This window comes from Bombina bombina, chromosome 4 (assembly GCF_027579735.1).
Source record: "Bombina bombina isolate aBomBom1 chromosome 4, aBomBom1.pri, whole genome shotgun sequence".
Lineage (NCBI taxonomy): Eukaryota > Metazoa > Chordata > Amphibia > Anura > Bombinatoridae > Bombina > Bombina bombina.
In genome coordinates this window covers 1,193,244,548-1,193,271,765 of record NC_069502.1, presented here as the reverse complement: position 1 = coordinate 1,193,271,765, position 27,218 = coordinate 1,193,244,548, and the positions used below count along the sequence as shown (strand labels likewise).

Sequence of the window (27,218 nt, the reverse complement as noted above, 5' to 3'; positions counted from 1 at the left end):
TAATTGTACTATCTGACAATTTCTGAATCATGAAACTTTAATGTTGTTCCTTTAAATCAGTTTACATGCACTATTACTGGTAGATGATACTAATATAGACTTCTTTGGGACTTTAAATGTTCTAAGTATAATTTATGGATATTTTTAGCATCTTCTTTAAAATGTATACGTTCCTAAAAGCAACTTACTGTACTGTTTATAACACCTTGTCTTATGCTGTAGGCGCATCAGCCAGGAGAATTTAGCTTGCTGTTTATTTAAGTTTAGAGGGTTAAACTACTGAGCACAGTGAGGAGTCTTGCAGTGTTATTATAGACTTTGTGCTTTTGCGTCATATGATTGACTCCTCTTGCTGTCTGTAACGGGCTCCCTTGTTTCCATTTGATAGTACGCCAAGGCAATGAAGCATTTCGGAGAAGCTGAGGGCAAAATGCAGCCAGATGAGTTTTTTGGCATCTTTGACACCTTTGTGCAGTCGTTTGTAGAAGCAAAGCAAGACCTGGAGAATATGAGGAAGAAAAAAGAGGAAGAGGAGCGAAGGGCTCGTATGGAGGCTATGGTGAGATGATGGGGAGGATGGGTGACCTTCTCTTGTGACCATCTAACCTTGTGCTACTGGTTACTGGGCACTTAACATGCATGGAGATACATAATATATATATATACAGAAATATTCTGAAGTTGTGCAGACACCATATTCAACTTAAGGGACAAATAGTAAATTAAAAATGATATAGTCTAATTAATTGCATGTAATATTTGTATTAGTGAGCATAAATAACCATGGGCTAGATTGCAAGTGGAACATAATTAAAAGGATATGAAACCCAAAATCACACTTTCATGTATCAGAGCAATTTTAAGCAACTTTCTAATTTACTCCTAGGGGTAGATTCATTAAGTAGTGGATGCTGCAATCTACTCCGGTAGTTTCCAGCTCGACGGAAACAGAAGTTAAGAAGCAGCGGTCGTAAGACCGCTACTCCTTAACTTCTCCACCACCTCTGAGGTGGCAGACTGCAATCTTTCAGATCAGATACGATCGGGATGATTGACACCCCCTGCTAGTGGCCGAATGGCTGCAAATTTGCAGAAGGCGGCATTGCACAAGCATTTCACCAGAAATGCTTGTGTAATGTTAAATTTAGCGATGTCAGGCGGACAGTGGATCATGTCCATCAGCCATTTAATAAATCTACCTCTAAGTATTAATTTTTCTTTGTTCCTTTCGTATCTTTATTTGAAAAAGCAGGAATGTAAGCTTAGGAGCTGGCCCATTTTTGGTTTAAAACCTGGGTATCGCTTGCTGATTGGTGGCTACATTTCAGTTTCAAATAAGGATACCAAGAGAATAAAGAAAAAATTATAATTGGAGTGAAAAAGAAAGTTGCTTAAAATTGCATGTTCTATCTGAATTGGGTTTCATATCCCTTTAATATTGCCAGTACTGAATTCCAATGTTCAATACTAAGATTTGATTCTATAGAACTAATGTCAAGGGCAACGTTTTCTGCCAGCTCTTACATAGCTTTATAGCCAGTGCTGCAGTATTGATATTTATAGTATAGGTGGTGCTTTCAACAGGCAAAATCAGACATATAAACTGCCCAAATAAAGGAAAAGGAGACATTTGTAAGTATTTAATACATACCAGCAGGTAAAATGGATTGTTATGGACATCATTATTTTTACTCTTACCCTTTTCAGTATTAAAATGTACAGATCATATTTATTTAAATGAACATATAAAAAATCATTTAACCCCTTAATGACAGAGGATGTACCAGGTACGTCATAGGAAAAACTTCCCTTAATGACAGTTGACGTACCTGGTACGTCCTCTGTTGTTAGAAGTGCTGGAAGCGATCATGATCGCTTCCAGCTGCTTACAAGGGATTGTAGTGATGCCTCAATATTGAGGCATCACTGCAATCCCCCATTTAACATACCGATGCAGAAAGGGCCACTCTGTGGCCCCATCTGCATCGGCTATGGATGTAAACAAAGTCGTTGGTGGGTGGGAGCATCTTTTGGCACTATGTACCTTAGTTTTGGATTCCCCAATCGGACTATCATTGTCGGCAGTTAGTGGTGGGAAGGCATTTGCGGCCGGGGGTGTGTGGGGCGGGTGCGCATCAATGTAGATGCAGGGGATCTCTTTCTTTAGTAAGGGATCTGGGAGGGGGAGGGATGTATAGTATTTAGAGGGGCCAGCTACACTACAGAAAATAAATACTTTATATAAAAGAAAGTAAAAAAAAATATTTTGGGGGGCAAATTGGGTACTGGCAGACAGATGCCAGTACCCAAGATGGCGGCAAATAGATAGAGGGGGAGGGTTAGAGAGATGTATGGGGGGATCAGGGAGGTTGTGGGGTAAGGGGGGATCCATCACTGCAGACTGTATGAAAAAATAAAATAAAAAAATTAAAAATATTTTTATTTCAGTACTGGCAGACTTTCTGCCAGTACTTAAGATGGCGGTGACAATTGTGAGGTGGGGGAGGGAAGAGAGCTGTTTGAGGGGGGTCAGGGGGGGGTCAGGAGGTGGGATGTGTCAGGTGGGAGGCTGATCTCTACACTAAAGCTAAAAATTAACCCTACAAGCTACCTAATTAACCCCTTAACTGCTGGGCATATTACAAGTGTAGTGCGCAGCAGTATTTAACGGCCTTATTATTAATAAAAAGCAACACCAAAGCCATATATGTCTGCTATTTCTGAACAAAGGGGATCCCAGAGAAGCATTTACAACCATTTGTGCCATAATTGCACAAGTTGTTTGTAAATAATTTCAGTGAGAAACCTAAAATTGTGAAAAATTTTAGTTTTTTTTTATTTGATCGTATTCGGCGGTGAAATGGTGGCATGAAATATACCAAAATGGGCCTAGATCAATAATTTGGGTTGTCTACTACACTACACTAAAGCTAAAATTAAACCTAAAAGCTCCCTACAAGCTCCCTAATTAACCCCTTCACTGCTGGGCATAATACACATGTGGTGTGCAGCTGCATTTAGCTGCCTTCTAATTACCAAAAAGCAACGCCAAAGCCATATAGGTCTGCTATTTCTGAACAAAGGGGATCCCAGAGAAGTATTTACAACCATTTATGCCATAATTGCACAGTTGTTTGTAAATAAATTCAGCGAGAAACCTAAAGTTTGTGAAAAAAAAAAAAGAAAAATTCAACATTTTTTTTTATTTGATCGCATTTGGCGGTGAAATGGTGGCATGAAATATACCAAAATGGGCCTAGATCAATGCTTTGGGATGTCTTCTAAATATAAATATATACATGTCAAGGTATATTTTGGGATTCCTGAAAGATATCAGTGTTCCAATGTAACTAGCGCTAATTTTGAAAAAAAGGGGTTTGGAAATAGCAAAGTGCTACTTGTATTTATGGCCCTATAACTTGCAAAAAAAGCAAAGAACATGTAAACATTGTGTATTTCTAAACTCGGGAAAAAATTTAGAAACTATTTAGCATGGGTGTTTTTTGGTGGTTGTAGATGTGTAACAGATTTTGGGGGTCAAAGTTAGAAAAAGTGTGTTTTTTTCAATTTTTTCCCCATATTTTATATTTTTCTTTATAGTGAATTATAGGATATGATGAAAATAATGGTATCTTTAGAAAGTCCATTTAATGGCGAGAAAAACGGTATATAATATGTGTGGGTACAGTAAATGAGTAAGAGGAAAATTACAGCTAAACACAAACACTGCAGAAATGTAAAAATAGCCATTGTCATTAAGGGTAAGAAAATTGAAAAATGGTCCGGTCATTAAGGGGTTAAATACATGTCCCTAAAACAAATTTGATGCTTGAATATTCCCAGTAGTAAATAATAGAAATTGTATTTTTATTTAACAGAAAGAAATGGCAAATGTTTTATTATATAGATATCTTACTGGTGATTATATACTGTAGGGTGCGAATAGCATAATGCCATCTGTGATTCCTATTTTTATAGTGTGAGAATGGAGATCTAAAGAATGTTCTGCAAACAGTGTGTCGCTATCCCATAGTGGTATTGATGACAGGTCTGCGTTTAGGAAATCCAGTTAATATTTTAATTTCCCTTTAAGAAGACATTTAATGATGCTGTACAGTATCAGGCTGGCACTTGTATTTCTCTTATCTTGTGCAACATAGAGACTATAATAGATATTTGTGTTCATATTACACTTTATGTAAAACAAAAATCATCATCAAATCAAAATTAAGTGATAAATATGACTCACAAAGGGACAGTAAACACCTTGTAATTACTAGATATTTCTTTTGTTTTGCTTAAAGCGACACTGTACCCAAATTTATTCTTTCGTGATTCAGATTGAGCATGAAATTTTAAGCAACTTTCTAATTTACTCCTATTATCAAATTTTCTTCAACCTCTTGGTATCTTTATTTGAAATGCACGAATGTAAGTTTAGATGCCGGCCCATTTTTGGTGAACAACCTGGGTTGTCCTTGCTGATTGGTGGATAAATTCATCCACCAATAAAAAAGTGCTGTCCAGAGTACTGAAACAAAAAAAGCTTAGATGCCTTCTTTTTCAAATAAAGATAGCAAGAGAATGAAGAAAAATTGATAATAGGAGCAAATTAGAAAGTTGCTTAAAATTGCATGCTCTTTCTGAATTACAAAAAGAAAAACATTGGGTTCAGTGTCCCTTTAAGGATAACATATCTGGCAAACAGCTGTGCTTGTCACCTAGAGAGTCCAAAAAGCAACATCTGTAGCTTGAAAATGCTGAAAATCAAGTAGCTGGTTTAGGCAATTTGCAACATTTTAAAATCCTAGGTTACCGGTGTTACTTTTTGGCCTCTTTAGGGAGTGTGGGACAAAGCACAATTTTTACACAAAAAGAGGTGTCCTATTGGGAATTGTCACTGTGATTACTCACTGGCTGCTAAGCAGGGCGGTGACCTCATAAAGACAAAAAAATGTGCAAGAACATCCTTTTAACAAAATAAATCTGTACTTTATTTTAACATTCCCTCTTCTCTTAAAGGGATATTATACACTACATTTTGTGTAGATAATCTATTTATATAGCCCATACAGTTTTTTTTTAATGTATAGTTTTGCTTATTTTTAAATAACATGGCTCTGATTTTCAGACTCCTAACCAAGCTCCAAAGTTTTAGGAGAATACTGATGTATTCCTCCTCCAGCTTGCTCCTGTTTGTGTAAAGAGTCTTTTCATATGCAGAGAAAGGGGGAGTGGCTGTTATTTTCCACTTGCAGTGGGTGCTACTAGCTACCTTTTTAACAGAGCTAAACTGGGAGCTTCTATGAAAGTTTTTAAAGGGTTGTATACTGGAATTTTATATCAGTACATGTGCAGATTATTCTTTATAGTAGTGTCTATTACATGCAGTTATATGAAAATTGGTGTATACTGTCCCTTTAAGGTGCAATAACAAAAGAAGAAAAAATATTTTTGTGTCCCTTTAAGGAACAAACATATCTCTGCTCCCAGGGACACCCCTATAATTATAACAGGGGTTGATATATCTCCAGCAGTTGAGGAAGAAGACTTTTTTGTGTGTCTTAGTGGTTGTCACCAGTTTTCAATGATATATTTTAGTTTTAATGCTATAATTGAAACTTACTGAATAATTTGCCTCTTTCCCTTATTTCAGTAAAAATGTTCATGTTACAACATTTAATGGCCTAATGATTTAATGATTGTGGGGGCTTTTTTTTCACAGAGGTTGAGGGGAGAATGTTGAAGTATTTAGTCCTCTGCTGTTAATGTCCTCACTGTACTCCCGCGGGGTTTATGGGAACTAATCTCCCTTGAACATATTTTCCCAAAGACTGATGATCCAGTAGAGTTTACAGCTCATAAACATCCTCCCCTCCCTTCATCTTTAACCATTTAGCAACTGGAGTGAGTTATAAAGCATTATTTTAATAAGAGACTCCAAATTGGTTGCTAAAGTGAAGCCAATGCTGAGAAGAAGCAGTTTTTGACCTTGCCAAGAATCTGAAAGGTTACATGAATCCTTTAATCTTTATTTGTTCATTTAATACAGAGAGGTATTTCATTCAAGTTGCTCATCTGTTGTGTAAGAACGATTTATATCTGTGAATTGGGCAGTTCCCAGTCCCAATTCATCACTCAGGTGTCATGACTTAGATGGTGCCAATCTGGCTGTACAAGTGAGGAAAATATGTAATTCTTTACCAACTGATTTACATTCTGTTATCCAAAAGTAGCTTTCTGTTGAAGTCAATAAGAACCTGTATTAGGCAGCTGGTGGTATATAAGTAAATGAGCTAACCCAAGTCAAATAATCACACTAAACACAAACATAAACATAAAAACAATGTAATATAAAAAGAACATATCGCAATGGAAAAATGTCCTTTCCAAACAGAAATATGTCTTCTGGATATTGCAGCTCCCAAAAGAGAAGAAAAGACGCATATAGTGCAAAAACATCTATATTCATTAAAAACCAAATTCACAAAGCCAAATTCGTACTCACATATGATGGAGGAAAAAATACTGCATAATATCAGACAAACTGTATTATTTAAGGCTCATACATGGCAAATGCTAGAGTATTTCTTCAAAGGTTCAGCCAGTAAACATTATTAAAATATTTATTCAATTATATAATATATAAAATAAAAACAATAAACTGGAACAAAACTAAAATAGTCACCAAGAGGTACATACAGCCACTAAATGGTTATCACAGCATTAAAGGCTAGCCGTGGTAAGGATTGTGCTAATACACCACAACCACTAGTTGTAACAATAGACATCAAATTATTCAATACAGGGCTGTATAAATCTCTTGGTGTCTATTATAGCCTTGTTCTACTTTATTGTTTTTATTTTATATTTTAATACATATTTTAATTATGTTTACCGGCTGTATGTTTGAAGAAACACATATGTTCTGAGCATATAAAAATACAACACACTTTGAAAAAATAAATAAAGTATACACATTTTAACATATTTACACTTATAATAGGCCATCAAAAAGGCCTAGATACCCTCATGACCTCTTGTTATAAAGCCCTTCTTTAAAATAAAGTCCCTATATAAATTTTATGACTGTGATAATACTGATCGCCTGGCAGGAATAATGTGCGTTTATAAAAAATAAAACACCATTGTTTGCAATCTCTTTAACCTATTTGCTACCGAGAACTTGCCCATTTTTCTCATGCCCACTTTTAGCATTTTTGCTAACACTTCATTTAAATAGAAATAGGGGCAAGATTACATATGCAGCGTCGCCAACAAAAAGCCGGCGATGCCAATTTTAATGTGGTTTTGGTATTACATATACGGCATATAAATGTGGCACATATATTTCACCCGTCGGCCGCAATTTTTACTCCCATAAGCTAACATAGAACCACATCGCAAATCGGTATCACATATTCAGGATTTATGCCGCGAAAATGGAGAAATTTTACTCCATTTTCACCTCGCCACACATAGGCAGGCACAGCAAGCCTTGCGCTGAGTATGTGAGCACCGTAATTGCTTGAAAATATTTACTAACACCTAACACATGCACAATATCTATCTACCTCCTAAAAATAACTAACTCCTAACGCATGCGCAATATCTATCTACCTGTCAACCGCAATCCCCCACTGCAAGTATAGTAACCCCTAATCCGCCATTAACCCACATCGCATTAAACCTAATAAAGTATATGAACCCCTAATCCACAATTAGCCACATTGCAATAAACCTAATAAAGTATATGAACCACTAATCCGCCATTAACACACATTGCAATAAACCTAATAAAGTATATTAACCCCTAATCTGCCATTAACCCACATTGCAACAAACCTAATAAAACTATTAACCCCTAATCCGCCAAACCCACACAACGCAATAATCCTAATAAATGTATTAACCCCTAATCCGCCAAACCCCCACAACGCAAATAACTAAATTACTAAACCCCCTAATCTAACATCCCCTAAATCAACCCCAATTACCTAAATTTAAAAAAAACAAGTTACAATTGAAATAAAAAAGCTAACATTACTTAAAAATAAAAAAATAAAATCTGGTCTAAGATTACAAAAAATAAAAAAAAAGTCTAACATTACATAAAATAATAAACCAAATTATCCAAAACAAAAAAATTAATCCCTATAAAAATAAAAAAGCCCCCCCAAATAAAAACACCCCCTAATCTAATGCTAAACTACCAATAGCCCTTTTGGGCCTTTTGTAGGACATTGACATAAGTTAAACAGCTCTTTTCCTTAAAAAATATTAATTCCCCTGTCTAACAGTAAAAACCCCCACCCACCAAACCCTCCAAAATAAAAAAACCTAACACTAAAAAATCCTAAACTACCCATTGTTTCTAAAGGGGCATTTGTATGGGCATTGCCCTTAAAAGTGCATTCAGCTCTTTTTCAGTGCCCAAAATCCATAATCTAAAAAATAAATAAACCCCCAAAAAATAAAAAAAAAGCCTAAGTCTAACACCCCAAATAGGTACTCACCGTTCCTGAAGTCCAGCAGAGAAGGTCCTGTTCCAGGTGGTGAAGTCTTCTTCCAAGCGGCCAACATCTTCTTCATCCAGGACCAAGCGGAGCGGAGATGAGCGAGGAGCAGGACTGGCGATCACGGAGCCATGGAGCGTGGAGGATCCACTTCGTACAATTGCCGCCGTACACTGAATAATGAATTCAAGGTACGCGTTTCAAAATGGCGTCTCTTGCATTCCTATTGGCTGATTTGATTCTTCAAATTCAATTCAGCCAATAGGATGAGAGCTACAGAAATCCTATTGGCTGATTTGAACAGCCAATAGGATTTCAGTAGCTCTCATCCCATTGGCTGATTTGAATTTGAAGAATCAAATCAGCCAATAGGAATGCAAGGGACACCATTTTGAAACGCGTACCTTGAATTGACTATTCAGTCCAGGGCGGCAATCGTACGAAGAGGATCCTCCATGCTCTATGGCTCCGTGGTCGCTGGTCCTGCTCCGCGCTCATCTCCGCTCCGTGCCGGCTTGGTCCTGGATGAAGAAGGAAGAGGTCAGCTACTTGGAAGAAGACTTCACCACCTGGAACAGGACCTTCTCTGTCGGACTTCAGGAACAGTGAGTACCTATTTGGGGGGTTAGATTTAGGGTTTTGTTTTTTTTTCTTTTTTGGGGGTTTGGTTTTTTTTAGATTAGGGATTTCTGGGCACTCTTAAAAAAGATAAATGCCCTAGCTATTTTTCATAGAATTATTAAATAACTGTAAAATTACCCAAAAAGGTAAAAAAAAAATACAAAAAAAGATGATCACATTTCACAAAATCCTGTAGCTTTCTAGCTGTAGAAAAAAAAAATCTCAAAATTTGTTCATCATATAAAAAAATAGTTAACTTTTTTGCAAACTGCATTTCTCACTAAATTTATTTACACAAAACTACTGCAGTCATAGGACACATGGTTGTAAAAGCTTCTCTGGGATCACCTTTGATCTGGAACAGCAAACATGCATGCATTTGCCTTTGGTTTTTGGCAATAAGAAGGCCGCTAATTGCAGCTGAGCACCACACTTCTGAAATTCCCAGCAGTAAAGTGATTAATCAGTTAGCTTGTAAGTTTATTTGCTGTAGTGTAGGGCTTATCCACCCCCTGATCATAACCTGTTCCCTTTCAACAGATCTGTTCCTTCTTACCCCCAGTGGTCACCACCATCTTAGGTACTGGCAGACAGTTTTCTAGTTTGTAGATAGGGACTTTTTTTAATATTTATTTTTTTATACCTCTTTTGTAGGCATCCCCTCCCCCCACAATACCTTTTTAATCCTCCCCCCTCTCACTGTTCCCCGAAATGTTTGTTACTGGCAGCCAGCCAATTTTTTTTTAATTTATAATATTTAATAATTATATTTTTTCTGTAGTGTAGTGACCTTTTCAACCATTTGCCCAAGGATAGGAAATCTTGCCCCTTTCTCCACCTCCTGCACTGGGGACAAGACATTTTTGGGGTTTTATGTCCCTTTAAGGAAACTGTGTGTGTGTAACTACCTATATTTTTTCTTTCACAGCTCAAGGATCAACGTGAGAAAGAACGAAGGCTTAAAAAGGCAAAAGCTGGAAGCATATCCGAAGAGGGTGGAGAGTTTGATGACTTGGTATCAGCATTGAGATCTGGTGAAGTCTTTGACAAGGATTTATCCAAACTCAAAAGGAACCGCAAACGCTCAGGGAACCAAATTTTGGACACTAGCAGAGAGAGAGCAGTTACCAAGCTAAATTATTAAGGGAATATATAGATATATATATATAAATAATCCAAAATAACGTGTAAGAATAGCTGGCGGTGGATGATTCCTTCTCCCATTAAAAGGATCAATTCTGTTAAGGAACAAAAAACTTTACCTGCTTTCCTTGATAGGTCACAAAGAAACATTTAGAAGTGCCTCAGTGGAGCAATTAAATTCCGGAAAAATGAGTAAAGTTAGTGTCCAAAATGGTGTTAGATGATTTGCAGCAGAACATATGGTAAGCCACAACAACCATGAGTACTGTTTGCTGCAGTCATATATTATTAGTGCCAAATATATATATATTTTTTTGCACAATCCAACATTTCGAAAGTAAATTGACTTTGTAAGTTTTATTATATATGGGCTAGTTTACCAGATTCCCAAAAGAAAACAGACTCTATAGCCTGGAATATGAGTAAAACAGCTTTGTAGGCCAGTTTTTGTGGTCAAACACCAAGGTAAGGAAGCCTACAGAATGGTGAAGGATATGAGTTGTATCATAGAATTCCAAAAAGAAGTATGGTTTATCCTTCACTTAAACCTGTACCCATAAATAAAAGGGAGAAAAAAACATTATAAATAATATTCCTACATCTTAAGCAATTCACAATTATCTGTATCACTGCAGATAGTTTTGTTTTTTACTTATACAAATACAAGAAAACACACACACAAGTCATGAGAGTCCAAACACACTTGTGCACACAAACGTACCAAAAAAGACACACAAACTAATTCCAAGACTCCCCTCAAACTTCTGATAAGCCAACAAAATCAAACAAACATTGTACAACTGCAAAACTATGCACTTTTTATCTTACAAGTTTGGCTGGTAATATCCTTCCAAGACATAGCCAACTTGCAAACTTACTAGCAGGCTATACATACTTTTATTTCAAAAGCACAAGATGTAACCACTCAAAAATATCTGCAACATCAAATTCTGAAGTCTGTTGTGTTCAGAGATGTATTTTGAATTCAGTGAGGACTGTTAAAATGTTACTTCCCTTTCAAGCACATTTTCTAGAACTTGTATAGCAGAAATACAAGTAGAGCAACAAGACATTTATCTAAGAGACCATTGAGAAGGACCATTTTCCAGTAGAAAAAAAGACATTTGTTCCTACCAATGGAATTCAGTTGCTTCATTTGTGAGATCCGCAGGGAACATACAGTGGTTTTGAAAAATCATTGTACAGTTTGAAAATATCCACAGTAAAAGATCTGAGCTCCAACCTAGCATGACCTGGACAGTGTGGTATTGTCAGATGTTTTCTGGCAGTGAACTCTACATAATTACCCATCCTGGTGTCTGTTAAATCGAAGGATGGTCTGCTGCCATGTTTATATGCTAATGCCCACCAATGACATTACTGGAATGAACTAGAGCACTTAACACTGGGATCTTCTTGCGCTGAAATGACACGGTACAAAATGTGGCAATAATATATGTATAGGCAAAAATGATTTCAGTGCTGATGTAAGTTTTTTTTTTTTCTCTGGGTCTAAAAACAAATGTGTAATATTAAGAAAACAATATGAAGAATTTTTAATCTTAAGTAGAATTGTATTCAACAATGCTTTAAAATTTATTTTATACACGTAAAGATATGCAATAGCATAAAGCCATAAAAAAAAGACCATTATTTTTGTATATCTGGACGCACGTGCGTAACTATAGGAACTGTCCTTCAGACACCTACATAAGTAGGGAATAGCTTTGCCCTTCCATATGAAGATGCCAATTCATAAATATGTCAATTCCCTAACTAATTAATAGTGACATAAAAGGATCTGTAAAGGTAAAAAAAAAAAATTAAACCAAAAGAAAAAAAAAAAATAGGTGAAAAATCCTTTTAGTTGCGGTGTCACATCTGGAGCTGAGATGCTAAAACATTCACAAGACATCCAGGAGTATTTCTCACCATTTAGACTGTAACACTGAAGAAGGCACTAGCAGGAGTCTGAAACATTAGTGTTTTGTAATTATTAACATTGTATATTAAAGGAACTTTCATGATTTAGCCAGAGCAAGCAGTTTGAAAAAAAAAATCAACGTTTCCTCTATGATCAAATTTGTTTTAATCTCTTCGCATTCTTTGTTGAAGAGCATAGACTCAGGAGGGTGCATGTTTCAGAATAACAATATGGCAACAGTTTTGCAACAATGCTTGTAATAATGTTATACATTTGTTGCAAATACTGCTGCCACCTAGTGCTCAAAAGTGCACAATTTCACTACAGCATTTTATTTTGAAAAAGTTATGGATTTTTTTGTATGTTAATCTCCATCACAATGGTTAAATGGTTAAGGTTGCATTCCTAGGAAACGCACACTCTGTAGCATACGCATGTATTCCTGGGTCCCATTTGCTCATCAGCTGCATCCTCATCTGGAGTGGCACAATAGAATAAATCTAATTATGTACCTAACCCATTTCATGTAAAGTAAAATATCATTTATTTTTTATTTTTTTGTAAACATTACACTAATATCCCTTTAAATTAGAGATGTGGGAACCTTGGCACTCCTGATGTTTCAGAACTACATTACCCATGATGCTTAGGCACTCTAAAGTTCAGCTAAGGATCATGGGAAATGTAGTTCTTAAACATCTGGAGGGCCAAGGTTCCCCATCCCTGTTTTAAATGCTGTAAAAACATTAATTCACCAAGCTGGGATTAACATAGCATGATTTAGCTTTTTAAAAGGTATACAGAGTTCAAAAACTTCATGCTGTAAAAATATTAATAATATGACACCTAGTATATCACACCTGGTGAAACCTTAGTGTGCACATTGATCAAATCAGAAATATCTCATTCCATTGTAAAAGCAAATTATCAGTTTTTTTGTTTTTATTTCCTTGAGACTCAATAGTTAAGGAAGTGTATATATTATTTATCAAAACGTATTAAATAAAAGATAGGTTAAAAAAAAAAGGATGGCATTTATTGGAGCACAATTCCATATGATGCATGCTTTGAACCTAACTACAGTGTCCGAGTTTTGTTAAGATTTAGGGCGATGATTTAAAGCTCCAGTGAGATTATCTAAATAGTTTCGTCAGTTCTGCAAATTTTAGTTTTAGGGCTTTTAATCTCACTATGAGAGTTCTGGCTGTGGGGGAGACGCCTACATGACAATATAATCATAAAGAAAGCCCACAAAGATTTTGTATGGTTTGCCTCCATGTTGGCGAATTTTTGTTCAGGCTGTGGTTCACAACGCAAGGAAGTCTCTAAACTACTGAAAGAACAAACATTACTTTTAAAGGTCGTACCAAGTTGCTTGTGCCAATGAAGAGTTTCCCCATGAGTTTAATAGGACCGCATGATCTTGATAAACCAGGATGCATTTAGAGTACTTTTAATCTATACAGCAGTGAAAATGATAAAACCAATAGAACACTAAAAAGACCATTTACTATTCTCATCCAGAATCCATAAAGATAACAATAAGAAAAAATGAAATGCATGTTTCTACGCGAAAGCTGCGAGTTTGGGCTTTTCTCAAAAGTCATTTTGTGTTTTGCTATTTGGAAAAATTGTTGCATTACTTTGTTTGTAGGAGCACAATTTGTATTATGTTGATACAAGACAAAGACATCTGGGCTATTGTTGCACATCCTTAAAGGGACATTAAACACTTTGAGATGGTAATATAAAATGATAAATTGTATATAACAAAACAACTCTGCAATATACTTTCATTATTTATTTTGTCCTCTTTGTCTGTAATTCCATTCTGAAATTGTGAGCTTTTCAGTTCCTGTTAGAAATGGAAGTGCAGAACACTGTTAAATCCAGCACAACCATTGGCTGCACACTCTAATGACCTATGTGTAACTGACCCTAATTGGCCACAGCAGAGAAGGTAACACAAGTTACAACATGGCAGCTCCCAGTGTTTTATAGACACTAAAACTTTACACTTATTTTGTCACTTTTTAAACAACTAATGAAACTTTAAAAAATGCATCTACATGTTAGTCATGGACTAATCTTTTCTTTGAATGCATCATTCTATCTAGCATGTATTTAGTGTTTAATGTCCCTTTAAGAATCTCTGTACTTGTTGAGAAATGAGTTATTGTTGCACTTTATGGGCTGCATGTAGGATTGATGGTTGGATGAAACGTGTATAATGAACAGCAGACAATAATAGGCGCAGAATAGAATGAGAGATACGTAGATTTATCGGAAGGTTACGAGAGATTTTATTGTCCAAAGGCAAATTTGATGGTTTGTAGAATGTGATCATGTTTATTGTGCCAAACTATATTCTATATCAGTGATGGGCTTGAAATAGGGGCCACAGATCAATATTTCAGAAGCCTTAAGGGTCACATATAAATGTATGGATATTAAACACATACATATTAATATATTTCCTAACACTGTCCAGTGGCACATGGTAAGATTTAGTTAAGGTTGCAGTTTGCCCTCTGTCTGACTCCAAAGGGACCTTTGTTCTGGCCACTTTGTTTGCCAATCTACCAGAAGCCTGCAAAGCACACATTCTTAGTTCTGCTTTTTCCTAGGGGCCACTACTAAAGAGGTCTGCAAGTGGTCCAAGGGCTGCCCTTTGGCCCCAACTCTTCTAAAAAGCTTTTCTTTAACTCTTTCATGACTTGTAAGTGCTAGGATACGAGAAGTGAGCACACAATAAACAAGTGACACAAAATCATCTTGTAATCTGTTTCAGTTTCATGCTAGTGCCAAGTTACAAACATAACCAATGACGTATGAAGCCACACTGTAAGGTTTTTCTTTTATTTGAAGTCAGATGTGAAAGAAATGTCTAAACTCAAAAGACATGAATATATTTCACCAAAAAGAAGCTGGTACAAAAAAGGGGAAATTAATGGATATTTTAAAAGGACAAAACTTCTATTTTGCATTAAATTTGCACTTTTTAAAGCTTCTCACAGATATCATTAAAGGGATAGTAAAGTCCAAATTAAACTTTTATGATTCAGATAAGGCATGTGATTTTATACAACTTTCTAATTTACTTTAATCATCAAATTTGATTTGTTCTCTTGTTATTCTTAGTTGAAAGCTAAACCTAGGTAGGCTCATATGCTAATTTCTAAGCCCTTGAAGGCCGCCTCTCATCTAAATGCATTTGACAGTTTTTCACATCTAGAGGGCGTTAGTTAATGTGTTTCATATAGATAACACTGTGCTCATTCACGAGAAGTTATTTAAAGGGACATTCCGGTCAAAATTTAAATGCACTTAGATGAATTACATCTTTGAATAGAAACAAATTTGCAATATAGATGTATTGGCAAAAATTATTCTAGTAAAAGTTATCACTGTTTTAGTGTTAACATTTTTCTCTGCATGTGCACGTGAAGTATAAATAGATATTCTCACAGCTCCGGCAATTTAAAATACTGCAGCTGTTTAGATCATCAGTGGGGCTTGTATCATGTCAGCACTTAACAAATTGAGTCATTACCAGATGTTAAAAGCACCGTAGGCTCTCTCAGCAAGTGCTGTGTTTAAAATGCTGGTGCACGGTGCATACTTAAATACACTTTTGAAACAGCTATAGCTTTTATTAGAAGCATTTTTGCTAATGCATGTATATTAAAAAAATGCTTCTATTCAAAACTACAATAAATCCATGTAAAGTAAATTTTTGGCTGGAATGTCCCTTTAAGAGTCTGCACTAATTCCCTAAAATGCCAGTCTGTCAAAAGATCTGAGATAAGAAGGCAGTCAGCAGAAGCTTAGATACAAGATAATTACAGAGGTAAAAAGTAAATTTCTATAACAGTGCTGGTTATGCAAAACTGGGAAATGGTAAATAAAGGGATTATCTATCTTTTTAAACAACATCATTTTGGAGTTTACTATCCCTTTAAGGCATATGTCAGTATTATTAAAAGGGAAGTTACGTATTTTGCTAATAGCAAGGGTATTTTTGTACAGTATGGTATGTTATATACATTAAACCCTAACAGGGATATAGCCAGCCAATCTAATATCATGCTACTTACAAAAAATCAGTGTTTCAGCTACAAGTTTGGATAACCAGGATGAATAAACAACACAAAATACAACCGTTTTAACCAGGACTAGAAATACTTTATTGGTATAATGTTTGGCATGTCCTCATATGTTTTAAAAACTATATATAAATGAATTAAATTAAATTTGTAGTGTTCTTTTTATTAGCACATTTTTTATTAGAATATACTGTCTTACTAAGAAAAAAATTAAACATATATATTTCCCTCATTACTGCTCCTGTGTATTTTTTAAACTTCTGTGGGCTAAAATATATTTAAAAACATAAAATGTAAGTAAATTATGACAATTGATTTACCTGATCTATCTATTGATCTATCATTTATCTGTCTGTCTGCCTGTCTGCCTATCTCCAGTTCATTAGTCTTTTCTGTCTCTATATATAAATGTCCCCTCATATGTCTGCCTTGGGATGATAAATTGAGCCCTTTCTCCACACTTGCAGATTTGGAACCGTGGGGGAGGTGCTTGCACACTATAGACTGATGTGCAGCTTCCATACCAAGCATGTTAGACACTGCTAAGATTTGTAAATAAAAAAAAGTAAAAGTAAAGGTTGTTTTTTTATGTTTTTGCCTAATTTCTTACCAAAGCTATACAGTAGTTTCATTCATGTAATTGGCAAGAGTCCATAAGCTAGTGAGGTATGGGATATACATTCCTACCAGGAGGGGCAACGTTTCCCTAAACTCAAAATGCCTAGAAATACACCCCTCACCACACCTACAATTCAGTTTTACAAACTTTGCCTCCTATGGAGGTGGTGAAGTAAGTTTGTGCTTGATTTTCTTCTGTGATATGCGCTTCTCAGCATTTTAAAGCCCGATTCCTCTCAGAGTACAGTGTTTGTCAGAGTGATGTGAAGAGAGTATCACCTATTGATTCAATGGTTTTCCTCACAGGAAATCTTTTCATAGGTTCTCTGTTATCGGTCGTAGAGATTCATCTCCTACCTCCCTTTTCAGATCAACGATATACTCTCATATTCCATTACCTCTACTGATACTTTTTTCAGTACTGGTTTGGCTATCTGCTATATGTGGATTGGTGTCTTTCGGTAAGTATGTTTTTATTACTTAAGATACTCTCAGCTATGGTTTGGCACTTTATGTATTAATATAAAGTTTTAAATATATTGTACTTATATTTGCCATGAGTCAGGTTTATGTATATTTCCTTTTGAAGACTATCAGTTTCAAAATTGGGAAACATAAGGCGATTCAGAAGGCTTTGTCGGCTTTTCGGTCTTCAAATAAACGTAAAAGGTCTTTTAAAATGTCTCATAAAGTTGATGAATTTTCAAATGACCGACAACATTCTGGGGGGTAGTTATCAAGCCGTCTACTTTTCTGGCTTCGCCGGCCCAATACGCCCGCCTAAGCTCGCCTACCTTCGCCGCCGCGGACCTGAAAAAATACGCCTAAGTTATCAAATAAAGCTGTCAAAAAGCCGCGGGGCGATGAGCAGCGGACTGTGACAGTTATCACTCATCCGATCTCGCTGCTCTTCGGCTTTTTCCCAGCTTTATTGCTAGCCTGTCACTAAGCACTCACACTAAACTACACTGTTCTATCCCTATACCGGCGCCCCCGGAGCCCCCCGCAACTCAATAAAGTTACTAACCCCTAAACCGCCGCTCCTAGACCCCGCCCCAACTCTTATAAATGTATTAACCACTAAACCGCCGCTCCCGGACACCGCTGCCACCTACAGTATACCTAGTAACCCCTATCCTGCCCCCCCTACACCGTCGCCCTCTATTATAAAGTTATTAACCCCTATCCTGCTGATCCCGCACCTCTCTGCAACTAAATAAATAGTTTAACCCCTAAACCGCCGCTCCCTGAACCCGCCGCAACCTATATTAAACCTATTAACCCCTATCCTGCCCCCCTACACCGTCGTCACCTATAATAAATTTATTAACCCCTAATCTGCCTCCCCTACACCGTCACCCCCTATAATAAATTTATTAACCCCTATCCTGCCCCCACCACACCGTCGTCACCTATAATAAATTTATTAACCCCTAATCTGCCTCCCCTACACCGTCGCCCCCTATAATAAATTTATTAACCCCTATCCTGCCCCCCACTACGCCGCCGCCACTGTAATAAAATTATTAACCCCTAAACCTAAGTCTAACCCTAACGCCCCCCTAACTTAAATATTAATTAAATAAATCTAAATAATATTTCTCTTATTAACTAAGGCCTAGATTTGGAGTTCGGCGGTAGCCGTCAAAACCAGCGTTAGAGGCTCCTAACGCTGGTTTTGGCCGCCCGCTGGTATTTGGAGTCAGTGATTAAAGGGTCTAACGCTCACTTTACAGCCGCGACTTTTCCATACCGCAGATCCCCCTACGCCATTTGCGTAGCCTATCTTTTCTAACGCTGGTATTTAGAGTTGTTTCTGAAGTGAGCGTTAGAGCTCTAACGACAAAATTCCAGCCGCCTGAAAAAAGCAGGAGTTAAGAGCTTTCTGGCTAACGCCGGTTTATAAAGCTCTTAACTGCTGTAACCTAAAGTACACTAACACCCATAAACTACCTATGTACCCCTAAACCGAGGTCCCCCCACACCGCCGCCACTCGATTAAAATTTTTAACCCCTAATCTGCCGACCGCCACCTACGTTATATTTATGTACCCCTAATCTGCTGCCCCTAACCCCGCCGACCCCTGTATTATATTTATTCACCCCTAACCTGCCCCCCACAACGTCGCCGCCAGCTACTTACAATAATTAACCCCTAATCTTCCGACCGCAAATCGCCGCCACCTACGTTATCCCTATGTACCCCTAATCTGCTGCCCCTAACATCGCCGACCCCTATATTATATTTATTAACCCCTAATCTGCCCCCCTCAACGTCGCCGACACCTGCCTACACTTATTAACCCCTAATCTGCCGAGTGGACCTGAGCGCTACTATAATAAAGATATTAACCCCTAACCCGCCTCACTAACCCTATCATAAATAGTATTAACCCCTAATCTGCCCTCCCTAACATCGCCGACACCTACCTTCAATTATTAACCCCTAAACTTCCGATCGGAGCTCACCGCTATTCTAATAAATGGATTAACCCCTAAAGCTAAGTCTAACCCTAACACTAACACCCCCCCTAAGTTAAATATAATTTACATCTAACGAAATTAATTAACTCTTATTAAATAAATGATTCCTATTTAAAGCTAAATACTTACCTGTAAAATAAATCCTAATATAGCTACAATATAAATTATAATTATATTATAGCTATTTTAGGATTAATATTTATTTTACAGGTAACTTTGTATTTATTTTAACCAGGTACAATAGCTATTAAATAGTTAAGAACTATTTAATAGTTACCTAGTTAAAATAATAACAAATTTACCTGTAAAATAAATCCTAACCTAAGTTATAATTAAACCTAACACTACCCTATCAATAAAATAATTAAATAAACTACCTACAATTACCTACAATTAACCTAACACTACACTATCAATAAATTAATTAAACACAATTGCTACAAATAAATACAATTAAATAAACTAGCTAAAGTACAAAAAATAAAAAAAGAACTAAGTTACAGAAAATAAAAAAATATTTACAAACATAATAAAAATATTACAACAATTTTAAACTAATTACACCTACTCTAAGCCCCCTAATAAAATAACAAAGCCCCCCAAAATAAAAAATTCCCTACCCTATTCTAAATTAAAAAAGTTACAAGCTCTTTTACCTTACCAGCCCTGAACAGGGCCCTTTGCTGGGCATGCCCCAAGAATTTCAGCTCTTTTGCCTGTAAAAAAAAACATACAATACCCCCCCCCCCAACATTACAACCCACCACCCACATACCCCTAATCTAACCCAAACCCCCCTTAAATAAACCTAACACTAAGCCCCTGAAGATCTTCCTACCTTGTCTTCACCATCCAGGTATCACCGATCCGTCCTGGCTCCAAGATCTTCATCCAACCCAAGCGGGGGTTGGCGATCCATAATCCGGTGCTCCAAAGTCTTCCTCCTATCCGGCAAGAAGAGGACATCCGGACCGGCAAACATCTTCTCCAAGCGGCATCTTCGATCTTCTTCCATCCGGTGCGGAGCGGGTCCATCTTGAAGCAGGCGACGCGGATCCATCCTCTTCTTCCGATGTCTCCCGACTAATGACGGTTCCTTTAAGGGACGTCATCCAAGATGGCGTCCCTCGAATTCCGATTGGCTGATAGGATTCTATCAGCCAATCGGAATTAAGGTAGGAATTTTCTGATTGGCTGATGGAATCAGCCAATCAGAATCAAGTTCAATCCGATTGGCTGATCCAATCAGCCAATCAGATTGAGCTCGCATTCTATTGGCTGTTCCGATCAGCCAATAGAATGCGAGCTCAATCTGATTGGCTGATGGGATCGGCCAATCGGATTGAACTTGATTCTGATTGGCTGATTCCATCAGCCAATCAGAAAATTCCTACCTTAATTCAGATTGGCTGATAGAATCCTATCAGCCAATCGGAATTCGAGGGACGCCATCTTGGATGACGTCCCTTAAAGGAACCGTCATTAGTCGGGAGACATCGGAAGAAGAGGATGGATCCGCGTCGCCTGCTTCAAGATGGACCCGCTCCGCACCGGATGGAAGAAGATCGAAGATGCCGCTTGGAGAAGATGTTTGCCGGTCCGGATGTCCTCTTCTTGCCGGATAGGAGGAAGACTTTGGAGCACCGGATTATGGATCGCCAACCCCCGCTTGGGTTGGATGAAGATCTTGGAGCCAGGACGGATCGGTGAACCTGGTATGGTGAAGACAAGGTAGGAAGATCTTCAGGGGCTTAGTGTTAGGTTTATTTAAGGGGGGTTTGGGTTAGATTAGGGGTATGTGGGTGGTGGGTTGTAATGTTGGGGGGGGTATTGTATGTTTTTTTTTACAGGCAAAAGAGCTGAAATTCTTGGGGCATGCCCCGCAAAGGGCCCTGTTCAGGGCTGGTAAGGTAAAAGAGCTTGTAACTTTTTTAATTTAGAATAGGGTAGGGAATTTTTTATTTTGGGGGGCTTTGTTATTTTATTAGGGGGCTTAGAGTAGGTGTAATTAGTTTAAAATTGTTGTAATATTTTTATTATGTTTGTAAATATTTTTTTATTTTCTGTAACTTAGTTCTTTTTTTATTTTTTGTACTTTAGCTAGTTTATTTAATTGTATTTATTTGTAGCAATTGTGTTTAATTAATTTATTGATAGTGTAGTGTTAGGTTAATTGTAGGTAATTGTAGGTAGTTTATTTAATTATTTTATTGATAGGGTAGTGTTAGGTTTAATTATAACTTAGGTTAGGATTTATTTTACAGGTAAATTTGTTATTATTTTAACTAGGTAACTATTAAATAGTTCTTAACTATTTAATAGCTATTGTACCTGGTTAAAATAATTACAAAGTTGCCTGTAAAATAAATATTAATCCTAAAATAGCTATAATATAATTATAATTTATATTGTAGCTATATTAGGATTTATTTTACAGGTAAGTATTTAGCTTTAAATAGGAATAAGTTATTTAATAAGAGTTAATTTATTTCGTTAGATAAAAATTATATTAACTTAGGGGGGTGTTAGTGTTAGGGTTAGACTTAGCTTTAGGGGTTAATCCATTTATTAGAATAGCGGTGAGCTCCGATCGGAAGTTTAGGGGTTAATAATTGAAGGTAGGTGTCGGCGATGTTAGGGAGGGCAGATTAGGGGTTAATACTATTTATGATAGGGTTAGTGAGGCGGATTAGGGGTTAATAACTTTATTATAGTAGCGCTCAGGTCCGCTCGGCAGATTAGGGGTTAATAAGTGTAGGTAGGTGTCGGCGACGTTGTGGGGGGCAGATTAGGGGTTAATAAATATAATATAGGGGGCGGCGGTGTTAGGGGTAGCAGATTAGGGGTACATAGGGATAACGTAGGTGGCGGCGTTTTACGGAGCGGCAGATTAGGGGTTAATAATAATATGCAGGGGTCAGCGATAGCGGGGGCGGCAGATTAGGGGTTAATAAGTGTAAGGGTAGGGGTGTTTAGACTCGGGGTACATGTTAGGGTGTTAGGTGCAGACGTAGGAAGTGTTTCCCCATAGGAAACAATGGGGCTGCGTTAGGAGCTGAACGCTGCTTTTTTGCAGGTGTTAGGTTTTTTTTCAGCTCAAACAGTCCCATTGTTTCCTATGGGGGAATCGTGCACGAGCACGTTTTTGAGGCCGGCCGCGTCCGTAAGCAACTCTGGTATCGAGAGTTGCATTTGCGGTAAAAATGCTCTACGCTCCTTTTTTGGAGCCTAACGCAGCATTTGTTTTAACTCTCGATACCAGAGTTAAATTTATGGCGCGGCCAGAAAAAAGCCCGCGGAGCGTTAACAGCCCTTTTACCGCCGAACTCCAAATCTAGGCCTAAGTTAATCCTATTTAAAACTAAATACTTACCTATAAAATAAACCCTAATATAGCTACAATATAAATAATAATTATATTCTAGCTATCTTAGGATTTATTTTTATTTTACAGGTACCTTTCAATTTATTTTAACTAGGTACAATAGCTATTAAATAGTAATTAACTATTTAATAGCTTACCTAGCTAAAATAAACTGAAATTTACCTGTAAAATAAATCCTAACCTAAGTTACAATTACACCTAACACTACACTATACTTTAATAAATTATTCCTATTTAAAAATAAATACTTACCTGTAAAATAAACACTAGGATAGCTACAATATAATTAATAATTATATTGTAGCTATCTTAGGATTTATATTTATTTTACAGGTAACTTTGTATTTATTTTAGCTAGTTAGAATAGTTATTAAATAGTTATTAACTATTTAATAAATACCTAGCTAAAAGAAATACAAAATTACCTGTAAAATAAATCCTAACCTAAGTTACAATTAAACCTAATACTACACTATCATTAAATTAATTAAATAAACTACCTACAAATAACTACAATTAAATACAATTACATAAACTAACTAAAGTACAAAAAATAAAAAAAGCTAAGTTACAAAAAATAAAAAAATAAGTTACAAACATTTAAAAACATATTACAACAATTTTAAGCTACTTACACCTAATCTAAGCCCCCTAATAAAATAACAAACCCCCCAAAATAAAAAAATGCCCTACCCTATTCTAAATTAAATAAAGTTCAAAGCTCTTTTTACCTTACCAGCCCTTAAAAGGGCCATTTGTGGGGGCATGCCCCAAAGAAAACTGCTCTTTTGCCTGTAAAAGAAAAATACAACCCCCCCCCCAACATTAAAACCCATCACCCACATACCCCTAATCTAACCCAAACCCCCCTTACAAAAACCTAACACTAATCCCCTGAAGATCATCCTACCTTGTCTTCACTCAGCCGAGCAGCGATGGAACCGAAGTGGACATCCGGAGCGGAAGAAGTTAATCCTCCAAGCGGCGCTGAATAAATCTTCCATCCGATGAAGTCATCATCCAGGCGGCGCTGAAGAAAAGTCTTCGATCTGGCCGGTCATCTTCAAAGAGGCGCTGAAGAGGTCTTCTATCCGGGCGAAGTCATCTTCCAAGCCGGGTCTTGAATCTTCCTTCCGCCGACCGCGGAACCTCCTTCTTCACCGACGGACTACGACGAATGAAGGCTCCTTTAAGGGACGTCATCCAAGATGGCGTCCCCTCAATTCCGCTTGGCTGATAGGATTCTATCAGCCAATGGAATCAGCCAATCAGATTGAGCTCGCATTCTATTGGCTGTTCCGATCAGCCAATAGAATGCGAGCTCAATCTGATTGGCTGATTGGATCAGCCAATCGGATTGAACTTGAATCTGATTGGCTGATTCCATCAGCCAATCAGAATTTTCCTACCTTAATTCCGATTGGCTGATAGAATCCTATCAGCCAATCGGAATTGAGGGGGACGCCATCTTGGATGACGTCCCTTAAAGGAGCCTTCATTCGTCGTAGTCTGTCGGTGAAGAAGGAGGTTCCGCGTCGGCGGAAGGAAGATTCAAGACCCGGCTTGGAAGATGACTTCGCCCGGATAGAAGACCTCTTCAGCGCATCTTTGAAGATGACATCGGCCGGATCGAAGACTTTTCTTCAGCGCCGCCTGGATGATGACTTCATCGGATGGAAGATTTCTTCAGCGCCGCTTGGAGGATTAACTTCTTCCGCTCCGGATGTCCACTTTGGTTCCATCGGTGGCTCGGCTGAGTGAAGACGACTAAAGGTAGGATGATCTTCAGGGGATTAGTGTTAGGTTTTTGTAAGGGGGGTTTGGGTTAGATTAGGGGTATGTGGGTGGTGGGTTTTTAATGTTGGGGGGGGGGGTTGTATTTTTCTTTTACAGGCAAAAGAGCTGTTTTCTTTGGGGCATGCCCCCACAAATGGCCCTTTTAAGGGCTGGTAAGGTTTTTACTTTGAACTTTATTTAATTTAGAATAGGGTAGGGCATTTTTTTTATTTTGGGGGGTTTGTTATTTTATTAGGGGGCTTAGATTAGGTGTAAGTAGCTTAAAATTGTTGTAATATTTTTAACATGTTGTAACTTATTTTTTTATTTTTTGTAACTTAGCTTTTTTTATTTTTTGTACTTTAGTTAGTTTATGTAATTGTATTTAATTGTAGTTATTTGTAGGTAGTTTATTTCATTAATTTAATGATAGTGTAGTATTAGGTTTAATTGTAACTTAGGTTAGGATTTATTTTACAGGTAATTTTGTATTTCTTTTAGCTAGGTAGTTATTAAATAGTTAATAACTATTTAATAACTATTCTAACTAGCTAAAATAAATACAAAGTTACCTGTAAAATAAATATAAATCCTAAAATAGCTACAATATAATTATTAATTACAGGGAGTGCAGAATTATTAGGCAAGTGAGTATTTTGACCACATCATCCTCTTTATGCATGTTGTCTTACTCCAAGCTGTATAGGCTCGAAAGCCTACTTCCAATTAAGCATATTAGGTGATGTGCATCTCTGTAATGAGAAGGGGTGTGGTCTAATTACATCAACACCCTATATCAGGTGTGCATAATTATTAGGCAACTTCCTTTCCTTTGGCAAAATGGGTCAAAAGAAGGACTTGACAGGCTCAGAAAAGTAAAAAATAGTGAGATATCTTGCAGAGGGATGCAGCACTCTTAAAATTGCAAAGCTTCTGAAGCGTGATCATCGAACAATCAAGCGTTTCATTCAAAATAGTCAACAGGGTCGCAAGAAGTGTGTGGAAAAACCAAGGCGCAAAATAACTGCCCATGAACTGAGAAAAGTCAAGCGTGCAGCTGCCAAGATGCAACTTGCCACCAGTTTGGCCATATTTCAGAGCTGTAACATCACTGGAGTGCTAAAAAGCACAAGGTGTGCAATACTCAGAGACATGGCCAAGGTAAGAAAGGCTGAAAGACGACCACCACTGAACAAGAAACACAAGCTGAAACGTCAAGACTGGGCCAAGAAATATCTCAAGACTGATTTTTCTAAGGTTTTATGGACTGATGAAATGACAGTGAGTCTTGATGGGCCCGTGGCTGGATTGGTAAAGGGCAGAGAGCTCCAGTCCGACTCAGATGCCAGCAAGGTGAAGGTGGAGTACTGGTTTGGGCTGGTATCATCAAAGATGAGCTTGTGGGGCCTTTTCGGGTTGAGGATGGAGTCAAGCTCAACTCCCAGTCCTACTGCCAGTTTCTGGAAGACACCTTCTTCAAGCAGTGGTACAGGAAGAAGTCTGCATCCTTCAAGAAAAACATGATTTTCATGCAGGACAATGCTCCATCACACGCATCCAAGTACTCCACAGCGTGGCTGGCAAGAAAGGGTATAAAAGAAGAAAATCTAATGACATGGCCTCCTTGTTCACCTGATCTGAACCCCATTGAGAACCTGTGGTCCATCATCAAATGGGAGATTTACAAGGAGGGGAAACAGTACACCTCTCTGAACAGTGTCTGGGAGGCTGTGGTTGCTGCTGCACGCAATGTTGATGGTGAACAGATCAAAACACTGACAGAATCCATGGATGGCAGGCTTTTGAGTGTCCTTGCAAAGAAAGGTGGCTATATTGGTCACTGATTTGTTTTTGTTTTGTTTTTGAATGTCAGAAATGTATATTTGTGAATGTTGAGATGTTATATTGGTTTCACTGGTAAAATAAATAATTGAAATGGGTATATATTTGTTTTTTGTTAAGTTGCCTAATAATTATGCACAGTAATAGTCACCTGCACACACAGATTTCCCCCTAAAATAGCTATAACTAAAAACAAACTAAAACTACTTCCAAAACTATTCAGCTTTGATATTAATGAGTTTTTTGGGTTCATTGAGAACATGGTTGTTGTTCAATAATAAAATGAATCCTCAAAAATACAACTTGCCTAATAATTCTGCACTCCCTGTATATTGTAGCTATCTTATTGTTTATTTTACAGGTAAGTATTTATTTTTAAATAGGAATAATTTATTAAAGTATAGTGTAGTGTTAGGTGTAATTGTAACTTAGGTTAGGATTTATTTTACAGGTAAATTTCAGTTTATTTTAGCTAGGTAAGCTATTAAATAGTTAATAACTATTTAATAGCTATTGTACCTAGTTAAAATAAATTGAAAGGTACCTGTAAAATAAAAATAAATCCTAAAATAGCTAGAATATAATTATTATTTATATTGTAGCTATATTAGGGTTTATTTTATAGGTAAGTATTTAGTTTTAAATAGGATTCATTTAGTTAATAAGAGTTAATTTATTTAGATTTATTTAATTAATATTTAAGTTAGGGGGGCGTTAGGGTTAGACTTAGGTTTAGGGGTTAATAATTTTATTACAGTGGCGGCGGCGTAGTGGGGGGCAGGATAGGGGTTAATAAATTTATT

At 37.1% G+C, this 27,218-nt stretch overlaps 1 protein-coding gene across 3 annotated transcripts in view; it reads left to right on the top strand.

Moving 5' to 3' along the window:
• The window catches only part of DAAM2 (dishevelled associated activator of morphogenesis 2), a 776,135-nt gene extending 759,593 nt beyond the window's left edge, over window positions 1-16,542 (top strand). For all 3 annotated transcript variants that reach the window (XM_053712672.1, XM_053712673.1, XM_053712671.1), the window contains 2 exons: window positions 389-559; window positions 10,066-16,542. In XM_053712672.1, the coding sequence (XP_053568647.1) occupies window positions 389-559; window positions 10,066-10,281 (387 nt within the window). In that variant the 3' untranslated portion in view covers window positions 10,282-16,542. The remainder of the gene's footprint in view (window positions 1-388; window positions 560-10,065) is intronic.
• The last annotated feature ends 10,676 nt before the right edge of the window (window positions 16,543-27,218 follow it).